This window comes from Aulonocara stuartgranti (assembly GCF_965226115.1).
Source record: "Aulonocara stuartgranti genome assembly, chromosome: 22".
NCBI classification, from domain to species: Eukaryota; Metazoa; Chordata; class Actinopteri; order Cichliformes; family Cichlidae; genus Aulonocara; species Aulonocara stuartgranti.
Genome location: NC_138957.1, coordinates 19,610,993 through 19,621,799, shown reverse-complemented (window position 1 = coordinate 19,621,799; position 10,807 = coordinate 19,610,993). Strand labels below are relative to the sequence as shown.

The 10,807-nt window shown below is 45.4% G+C and overlaps 1 protein-coding gene across 1 annotated transcript; it reads right to left on the bottom strand.

Moving 5' to 3' along the window:
- Positions 1 to 1,471: 1,471 nt before the first annotated feature.
- On the bottom strand, positions 1,472 to 9,801 carry trib1 (tribbles pseudokinase 1). The gene is made up of 3 exons (XM_082520573.1): positions 7,963 to 9,801; positions 6,884 to 7,176; positions 1,472 to 4,081 (listed from the first exon to the last, which is right to left on the bottom strand). Exons 1-3 carry the CDS (start codon positions 8,281 to 8,283, stop codon positions 3,607 to 3,609), a joined length of 1,089 nt encoding a protein of 362 aa, XP_082376699.1. The 5' UTR covers positions 8,284 to 9,801; the 3' UTR covers positions 1,472 to 3,606.
- Positions 9,802 to 10,807: the final 1,006 nt, after the last annotated feature.

Sequence of the window (10,807 nt, the reverse complement as noted above, 5' to 3'; positions counted from 1 at the left end):
CAATTAAGTTAGAACTCCCTCAAACCTGCATTCTATCTTAAGGCCAACAGATAACAAAAGCCGTGGCTCCAAAAAGACTTCCACTTTCATAGAAGTCTAAGGGAAAACAGCTTTCAGTTTTAACCTCTGTAAACACTTTGCTGATGGGTTTTTGGGCTCAGACACCTGTTTTAGGTCACACTGAATCAAAAAAATTAAGTCTATTTAGTACATCTTGGTCATACTTGAAGGATTACCTGTAAACTAAACACTCATTGTTTAGTTTACTTGTCAGTCACGTCTGTTTTTTGCAAATGGCTATGTAAAAGAAACGCTTACGTCAAGGCTTCAAAATGGAAGTTTAGACAGCAGAGGATGACATCATGGTAGCTACGTTCATCTTTTGTACCGTCTGTGTTTGCTCCAGACCATAAACATGCCTTTTAATGCTGTAAAAGGGATGTTGTAGCATGGCAGTCTACAGGGATGTACTCTCTTTTGGAGCTAACCTGAGGTGGCCTTTGCAGGAAGTGCACTCGGCACTTCCGCGTTGGCTTCATTTTTAAGCCCCAGAGGTTGTCGCTTGCTACACACAATCAAATTTCCTCTCAAACACACAGTCCCCCAACACACATCTCCAGATATTCATTACTTGACCTTCGACTAGCCTACTTTTCAGGGGCCCTGTTGTCATTCCTGGAGGAGCCCGGCTCTGATGTGTTAAGCAATCGTTTGGCAGCTTCCCAGCAGCTGAGACACTCCAGTTACCCTGTTGATACTTAATCTGACTCCTTTGCTCTCTCTCTCTCTCACACACTCACACACACACACACACACACACACACACACACACACACACACACACACACACATGCAGGCAGGTATGCACATGAACACGCACACACGAACAACGCTTACGCAAGCCCCGGCCAGCCATGCCTAAGGTAGTCATAACACACAGAGGGTGGAGATATGCCAAGCTCTTATAGGTCAAATGATTCACAGGCAAACAAGGATTGGATATGAAAGCATGTAAGTATTTGACTTCAAATAGTGCTGTTGTTCACTGTTTGATGGGATGACCTCGAGTTCCCCTGGTTACTGCTGAAGCTGGAGAAAAAGAGAACGAGAGCAGCGCTTATGCTCCCCCTTGTGTGTTCCAGGAAAGAAACACTGACCCACTATTGACATTTGTGTGTTTGAGGAGTTAAATGTTACATTACACAAAGGTCAGAGAAGAGTAAACGGCTAGAGGCAGAGATGGAGAAAGCGGGAGAGGCAGTTTTCTTTTCCTCGGTTCCTTTCTCTTGCAAAAATGAAATTGAAAGCGCTGAGGGAAATCGCATTGTTCTCCCTCACGGTGATGAAGAGCGGCGCTGAGAGAATTCTTCCAGGAAAACCTCTGAGGCGTGCGTCAGAGCCGGGCAGGCGTTAGTATGGCTGTGTGTGCGAAAGACAAGTGGCAGTGATAAATAATAACATGCTGTGAGAATATGAAAAATGTGATCTTTATTCAACAACTCCACACATATTTCAAATATACATATTTACATATTTTATACAATGAATATAACTCTTGTGTGTAACCTATCCGGACTAAAAATAGCCTCTAGGTTGTGTCACAAATACATAATTCACAGTGCATTATGAAGATTGTGCACCCGTGTCAGTTTACATGTCACATGAAGGCGTGACTCACTCTACATGTATGAAACAGAAACAACATCGTTAACCTCTTAAATTAATTTCGCTGTGAAGGACAATTGCGATTGTCACGAGTTGCCTTCCATCTGGTCTTCTCGAGCAGATGAACGAAAGAAAGAACCGCGAGATGCTCTATTAGCCTACTGCGTGACTAAAAAGAAAGAAAAATTAATGCGCAACACTTCTCTGATGTGCCAGATTTAGTACCATTGTCAATAAATTGTACCAGAGCAAAACAGCTGGCTATAATAGCTTGAATGTGGCTGAAACTCTCTATTTGCTTTTCACAAACGAACAGTGTATCTTAGAGCGTGGTACAAAATGTCACCAACTATGAAGACTAGTCTCCATGGATCCGTAGCTTTCAAAACAAGAAAAAAGGAAAGGGGGGAGATTAAAAATAAAAAATAAAAAGTACCACTAAAGAGGTGAAACAGTCTGAACAGATTCTTCCAGCCAAGGTCATCACCATTCTCTGCAGACACGCTCAAGTGTTGAGTCATCAACAGACAACCAACATCAAATATCGCCTGACTGCGACTGATTCAGAGTCATTCAGTTTATGAAACACAGTGATACGGGCACAACACTCAGCACACAGCTCGGCTTTTGTTAAAGCAAAACAGGTTCACATAATGTTCCGACAGAAATTAACAAAACAGGCTCGACTGCTCAGCTGGGAAAGTCTTCATTTTTCTGCAATGCGTCGGTTTCCAATTTAAGTGCATATTTGGCACATTTCATGAACAAATGCAGATTTTTTTTGATTGCATCGGTGCTTGTTTTCCCTTTTTTTTCTTTGATTGATTGAACCTGATGCCATCGGGTTCAGGAATTATTCAGTAATCTCTGATGCTGCTGATTCATGTGGCCAAGTGTTTAAAACCAGGGTTGCTCCCAGCATTTAGGTAGTTAAACCAGAAGCATTAGTGTTGGGTTTTAGCTGATGGCAATTGCACATATGCAGGATTTCAGACATGCTGGATGGACTGATGCTCATATTTGTGTTCGGATTCAACCTTTAGGCAAGATATTCAGCTTTGAGCTTGTGCCATAAATGTTAAACAGTCTTAACAGTTCTAAATGATAAAATGACCGAGATGTACTTTTCTCTGTTAGCCATTAACAAGGACTTGTGTCAGCATCGTGTGTGTGTGTCGAGCTCTTACCATTTTTCTGCCAGTCTTACACCAGTAACACCCTGCCTGTCTCAACCTTCTGTGCGTGGTGTGAAATTTGTAAATGCGCTCCATTCGCGGAGACAGTGCCAGATTGGCAGTGAGACACCTTTGTAGTGTCCCGCTGAGGATGACACATCAGTCCTCTGCTATCCATCTTTCTCACTTTATGTCACTGTCTGCTTCAAGACGTCAAGCTCGTGCTTGGCGGTCCTCGAGCTGATCGGTGAGTCAGCTGGTGAAGCCTGCAGTCTGGTTAGAGAGTGAGAGGAACAACATCCTGGTCTCCTCGCCTCCCGCTCAAGATTCAGCTAATGCTTTATGAAGTCTCATGAGTTCACGCTGAGAACAAACATCAATGACTTCTCTCCGACTGGTTATTAAATTCCCGTGACACGCTCGGAGAAGCCTGTGGAGATTTTTTTTTTTTTAAAAATACACGATCTGGCTTATTTCTGTCATGGTTAATTCTTCTAGCACCAAATAATTTCCAAATCACACATACAGAAACACAATGAGTGATCATTGTGAACAATGCCCTTAGCGAGTAACATGTATACGACAACAAAATACAGTACAGTAAGATTTTGTAGAAAGCTTGAGGGTGTATGTACACACAACAGTACACAAATGGGTTTCTAAAAAGTGCCAATGTAAAAAAAAACCAACAAAACAACAAAAACAAAACAACAATGAATCCCTCATAGTTTGTTTTGGTCCCTCAGTCAGACTCAAATCGAATCCGTCAGCAGAAGAGGTCGTCGTCCTCTTCCGCATCAAAGGATGGCACCGTTTGTTCGGCCGAGCTTACTTCCTGGTCACCCAGCGCCGCTTCCCGGGACGATGGCGGCACGTGGAACCACGGGTGAGCGAGCAGCTCAGTTGCTGTGAGTCTCTCAGAGGGTTCTTTCCTCAGCAGGCTCTGGAGCAGACACTTGGCCTTGGGAGACAAACCTTCAGGCAAACAGCACTGGCCTCTGCGAATTTTGGAAAAAAGTGTGGCCGGGTCCGGGTCGTGGAAGGGGTAGCGGCCGACCAGCATGGTGTACAGCATGACCCCGAGGCTCCACATGTCGGCCATCTTGCCGGAATAAGGCGTGGAACCGCTGAGGATCTCTGGGCTGACGTAGGCAGGGCAGCCGTGGGTGTCTGACATAGAGTCATCCTTGGGGTCCTCCAGGACGCGGCAGTCCTCAAGGCTTTCTAGTCTCACCTGCGTCCTGTAAAGCAAGTAAAACCAAAGGTCAAGATATCTGGAATGGACTTCAATAGCACAAAATGTCAATATATGTATGTTTGAGCCAAACCGCTATTGCACAAAAATAACCACAAGAGAGGGCTTTAATTTTACTGTAAAGCATCATAAGTACAGTGTGTTTCCTTCCTCTAGCTTTAATCTGTGCAACAGACAGATGGACAGACAGTTTTACACACACACACACACACACACACACACAGAAGTGAACTTACTACGACCCAAGTGCGCCACTGTGATTCCCGTTTAAGAAGCAGAGCTGCCTAAGCAAATTTCCAATGACTTCCTGGCACTCACATGGTCATGTAAACACACATAAATACACTACACCAACACCCCCCTCCTCCTTCTTTACTCTCACACACACAATGCTATATTTAGCCAAGTTAATGACAGGACGTACATTTAGTCCTGCAGCAGAGCAACTAAGACTGTGAGAGCACATTTTTTTTTCAGGATGAGGTACTCACCACTGAAACGCTCTTGCGCAAAGATAGAACATTTGATGGGAAACTTTTGCCATTTCCATGGGCAAAAAAATATGTCATGCATTTTTCTACTTTTTTTTTCTTTTTACAGCAGCAGATACAGACTGTTTTTAGTTCTAATTTAATTTGTGTATAATGACTGGAGGGGATTTCATCAAGTGAAGCGCACATAAAGAGTTCTGTTGTATCTCAGTCTCGGGGGGTCGCCCCAGTGAGACACTTGAGATGTCAGATGGACTGACTGCAGACAAAGAAAAAGCCACGGAGACAGGATGAAAAGAGTGACAGCCAGAAGGACCAAGACGGAAAAGCAAATGATATTTAAACAGCGAGATAGTGGAGGAGATATGTCAGGAGAGGAGAAAGGAGATGGAGACAGAAAAGGAAACAGAACAGAGAGAGTTAGAGGGGTGGAGAGAATGACTCATCCTACTGTTGAGAGTACATATCTCCTCTCCTCCTCCTCCTCCTCTCTCGCTCTCTCTCTCTCTTTCTCGAGCCGAGGCTATCTGCACCTGGGTCCCACACTTGCGGCGCCAGCCATCCCATAATTACCCTCAAATGGCTGTTGCCACATCAGTGACGCACGGGAAGGCTGGCCTGACTGTGAAGCTCTGCATGCTTCAGAGTGCTAGTCACCTTTCCTAAACTGGCTCTCCCAACTGCACTGTGTATGTCTGTGTGTGTGTGCGAGTGTGTGTGCGAATGCAGCTAGCATTTGTCAAAATGTTGTGACTTTCTCTGTCGCTGGCTTGGCCGCTGCATTGTTGGCCAGGACATCGCATCACGGCTTGTGCGCTGGGGTTTGAAAGATGCCTGATTGTGAATTTTGGAGGAATGGATGACGGAATAAATGAGGTCATGCAGAATCGTAAGAGCTCAGTGAGCCTTAAGTTGTTGTCTGTCTGTGTTTGGACAAAAGAACAAAAGAGGTGATCTCAGGGTGAACAAAGCTGATTTTCTGGAAACGAATACTGCCAAATTCCATTATGTCACAGAGCCGTTTAATGTTATCAGCAAAGCCTGCAGGTTAGTCACAACAGGATGCTTTTGAGTTTTTTTGTTTTTTTTTGTAGTGGCGCTTTGAAATGTTACCACAAAAAGTGCACAGAGAAGTCTGCATGAGAAAAAAAGATGCCGTCACCACACATCTTCACGGGTCGAGCAGGTCAGCCTACCAACATTAATGTTGCAGTGTCGTCGCTCCGTTGACGAAATACTGAACTGCCAGCAACAAGCCACTTGAACTTGCAATGGACCGCAGCTTTACAGCTCTGAATGCGCGAACATGCATGGACGGACACATGCACACGCACGAAGAAAAAAAGAAAAAAGCTGTGCAACACCCCCCTCCCTCCCCTCTTCCCCTCTGCCCATATACACAGTGACTCATCGCTCTGCAGCCATATAGCTATCAGAGGGACGCGACTAACTTCAACTTCTCTCACTGGCTGTCTGCTCTCATTCATCGACTGTAACCCAGCTAACCCAGAGGTCATGACTGAAGAATGTTACTGTTCAAAAGTCTCCATGAAAAAGGCCCTTTGGAGAGCCGGATTGGGGGGGTGGAGGGGATCAGTGGACGCTTACAGAAAAGAGAGTGACGCAAGGGCAAAGAGGCGACAAACAGTTTTGCAAGCATGGATTTTGTGTATCTTCCTGAACTATATCTGGCACTGGGAGATGCAGGCATTTAGATGTGTGTGTGTGTGTGTGTAGGTGTGTGTGTGTGGGAGCAGGTTCAAAGCATACTACTTCATGGATGTAAGTGAATGAAATCTTGCTGGACACGCCATTTATCCTGCAGCATTGCTATGATGTAATTTATTAATAAATGATGAGTAATAAATGCATTCTAAGATATAGACCACAGAAGGTATGATTTTCTCATTCAGCAGCCTCGTCTCGCAGCTCTGCCAAACTACCACCCACTACATTCACACATGCTTGCCTGTGCACAAGCATGCAAAACAAACACACAACGCTGCATACAAAGAGACACATCGAGAGTGAAATAGGGAGACAGACAGAGAGGGCGAAAATCTGGGAAGCTAAGCAGTCTGCCTCCACAAGTACAGAACCTCCTACTCTATCTGTGCCCACATTGATATCTGCACACATGGCCTGTGTGTGTATCAGCTGCTGCTGTCTTCGCTCTGTGTTTTCACTGGCATGTGCCACTACACTAGATGTTTGAGAGCATTCAAATAAATCTGTATAGCTGAGATCAGTGTTAAGGACTGAGAGCAATTCGAGAATCGTGACAGGTGAATCCTCACCTTTTGTCATCAGTGAAGACAAACTTGCGTAATTTCAGGTCACCCAGCACAATGCCTGCCTGGTGGCAGTGGGCTACAGCCAGGGCCACCTGACGGAAGAGCCTGCAGGCATGTCCCTCGTCTAGTCGGCGACAGCTCTTTACCAAAGTGTGCATGTCCCCAAAGTCTTTATCCAGGAACACGTAGGCCTTGCGCTCACCGAGGATGATGTCCCTGATGCCGGCCACATTCTTGTGTGCTGGTAGAATACCATAGGCTCTGATCTTTTCCTGGTATACCCCCATATCAAAGACCTGGAAGAAAGATGGGAGGAAAAGGAGGGATGCAGGATGGAAATTAGAAAGATGGGTAAGGAGGAGAAGAGAGAGAGTGAGTGTGAGGAGGAGGAGGACGAGGCAATAGGTCAGTGTGCTCTTAATGATCATCTAAGTAAGCAACCATGAACATTTGGCAGCGACATAAAAAAGGCTTGGGATATGCTTTGATTCCAGCTCAATACATTGCTTTTGCAAGCGCGTGACAAATGAATCATCAAAGCGTGAAGCGATTAACTTTATTAATCAACAAAGCCAAACGCCTGCAGGTCTATCGTGCAAAATAAACAGGGATCTGGAACAGTGGAGGACCCTGTCCTTATCGGGAAAGATCCTTATCACGAGAGCCTTTTTGCCTCACATGTTTGCATTTTTGTGTGTCACAGCGTGGCGTACTGCGGTGACGTGTATGCAAATGAGCCCAGTTGACAGACACAGTGCGAAGCACCGGTGCCAAGGATTGGTGGGCTTCAGTATGATAGGCTGAATTTTCACAATACAAAACAGGCAACACAGGGTTTGGCTGCTCTTTCACGACGTGTAAAAATGAAAGGAGCCTTATCAGGTTCAGACATTTAAAAAAATAAAATAAAAAATATATACAATGAAGTAAGACTTTTATTATGGACACATTTCGCGTGAGAATGACATCTGGTGAAAAAGTCAGCCAAATACGGATGACATGTCAGACAGGGTATTGGGCAATGGGATGTCTTGAAACATCCTTCATTCAAAGAAATTGCACAATGACTGGATTGCGCATACCTTACACAGTAGTTCAATGCCAGTATCGGTGTTCATCGCGCTGTGCATGCATTCCCGGTCCGCCAGAGGTAGAAGTAGATACGATCCTATGCTGGACGGTCCCTGGTGAGTCGGTGGGACAGAGGTTAAGCCGGGGCTGACCGGGGATCCGGGAGAGGTGCCGAGGAGTCCTTGCGTGTCCCCAGCCTCGGCGCTCAGCCGGGCGCATTTGGCCGGCGGCTGATCGTCTGAATCAAGCCGCTTGTGCGCGAGTCTCCCCGCGCGGATGCAAGGTGCCCGGCTGCTCCACTGCAAGTTCATCCTGATAGGCCGATTCACCATGAAAGCAAAAAGAAAAAAGAAAAAAAAGAAGCGAGGTCCGTTCCGTCTGCTTTTAGATGCTCCCTTTGACGGTTAAAAGAAGCTACAAACTGTGCTCTCCATTTCTCCGTAGAAGACTCAGCACTGGTGACACATAAAAGAAACTTCAGCGGATTTTGGTAATAATCCAAATCGACGTCCTTCTGTAGAGTGAGTGCTCGTGGCTTCTGAGGTCTGTGTACTTTTGGTGAGAGGAAAAAAAATCCGATCCCTCATAGCCCAGAGTCAGTGTTTGTTAGAGAGAGAGAAGAGAGAGAGAGGAGAAAAGAGAGAGGACACAGAGAGAAAGAGAGACCGCCTCACACTCAAAGAGTGGCTGAGAGTGAGTGAGCTCCAGTGATGTTGAGCTCTGAGCTCAAACACTCCGCCCGACCAGTCCAGCCTCCTGGTGACACAACCATTGAGCAATCCTGCTCAGCGCGGCTCTGATGACACTACCCACTGTATTAGCTTTCTCAGACGACTGCGTGAGCATATGCTTCAAACATTATTTATTTATTTTTCCTAACCAGTGTGTCATGAATCTTCAAATTCCCCCATAAGAGTTTTTTTTTGCTGATACCAAAGGAACTTGAGGAGCTGATGAGAGGAGTGAAGAAATCATCTGTTACTTATCAGCTGCCTCATCAAGCATGCACATGTTTTAGGCAATAATTAACAATCCTTGAAGTACCTAGTCTGACTCAGTTGTTCCTTAGTGTTCGGCTCTTATTGCCCTTTATTGCCAGTTGTAACATTTTCTCCACAGACCTCTGCGTGGCACCGGAACTGTTTGCTCTCTAAACGCTGGGCTTCAGGTGTGAACCAGCCCATACAAAAAGCTTCAGTGTGCTAGCTTGAACTCTGGCTTTAACAACACCATGATATTTTCCCATGCTGGGTCTGTGGATATGACTCACCCCCGTAAAGCTGTAGTTTTGTTGGGCTATAAGAACTCACAGAAAAATATGCCAGCTTGGCTCTGTAAACAACATCATAGCAGCCGGGCTAAGGTGAAACCACTTGTACATCAAGCACCCCTACCAAAGGAGCCAAATGCTGTGCAATTCTTTATGAGAATTATGCAATGATAGGAATCAAGCGAACGATGGACCGTCAAAAATTCAAGGGTGAAGTGCAGGATATAGTTTGAAAAACATTCCTGTGATGAGCGCTGAGACGAGTCCTGTTGGGCAATTATAAATGTGCATGTTTGTGTGTGTTTGTCGGGGTGTGTGCACACGTGTGACCATGTGCGTGTTGCGCAAGAGTTTTCTTTTTCCACTGCTTTATGTTGAATGAGCACAGTGGCTGCAGCAGAGGCTCACTGAGCATTCACTGAAAACAGAGCAGCAGCTGGCCTGTGTGCGCGTGTGCACCGTCAAACCTCTTTAGTGCGGCCAATCCTGCCAATCAGAAGCAGGCCGTTCCCAGTCGTTTCTTTTCACATCTCTAACACGGTTCCTTCCACAACATGTCACACACTTAACCGGGTCACAGCGGTTGGGCACAGCTTGATTCAAAAAGGTCATGCAAACCTGTTTCTGCAGGCTGTCCAAACATGGATGAGCTGCAGATTCCATAGGAATGATGGCTGTTATTTTTAGGCCTTGCATTCTTTCTTTGCGCAGTGGTCGTCCTACGAAAAAGGTGACTCACTCAACTGATTGATGCATGCGTGTCTCTGTGAGCAAGTGTCTTTGTCATGCTGCTGAGCAGGCAGGGGAACAGGTTTCCTCTCTCTCTGCCTTCCCTCTTTTTCTTTTTAAGAAGTCGAACAAACAGGATGAGCAGTCACTGTGGGAATGGGAGGCAGAGGTACTGAAGGTTTATTGTTATGTGACATCAAAGTGATTATGTGTGTTTGGAGTCTGTTTGTGCGTGACACGGTGTTTAGGAGGATACTGGAAAAGCTGACTTATTTGTGTTGGCTGTGATTAAAGAAAGCTTGTGTGCGCATGTAAGGTCACATTTTGTATCAGTGTAACTGAGAGTTCACGCTGGAATATCACATCACGCAAAGTCACATCAAGATATGTGGGCTGTGGACTACACAATATAGATTTTATTGCCGAATAGCAGGTTGTAGCAGTATATATAGCTGGTCAGCCAGTGTGTGCCTCATGGTGTGTGTGGGTATGTGCATGTATACAGTGCCTGAGTAGGAGTGTTACTGAGTAGCCAGTGAGTTAGAAGTGAAAACAGTATTCAGGGCATGATCTTCCTTGTTATAATTAGCTGAGTCACTCACCACTGGCAGCAATAAAGAGAGACTGGGAATTGATCTGCTCTGAGAATAGTTCAAGTCTGATCTGGCTGACATCCAGGCATCACTGTGGGTTACTTTTCATTCATGCTCATTTTTACCAACGTACACAGACACATGCAATTAACAGAGCTGCAGATGTGAGACAGTAACTCAAGTTAGATGTATAGTCACCAGAATCAGCTCAGCCTGCTTTAGGCTACCTCTTTCTGTTGATACTTTAGATGCTTTATAATAATT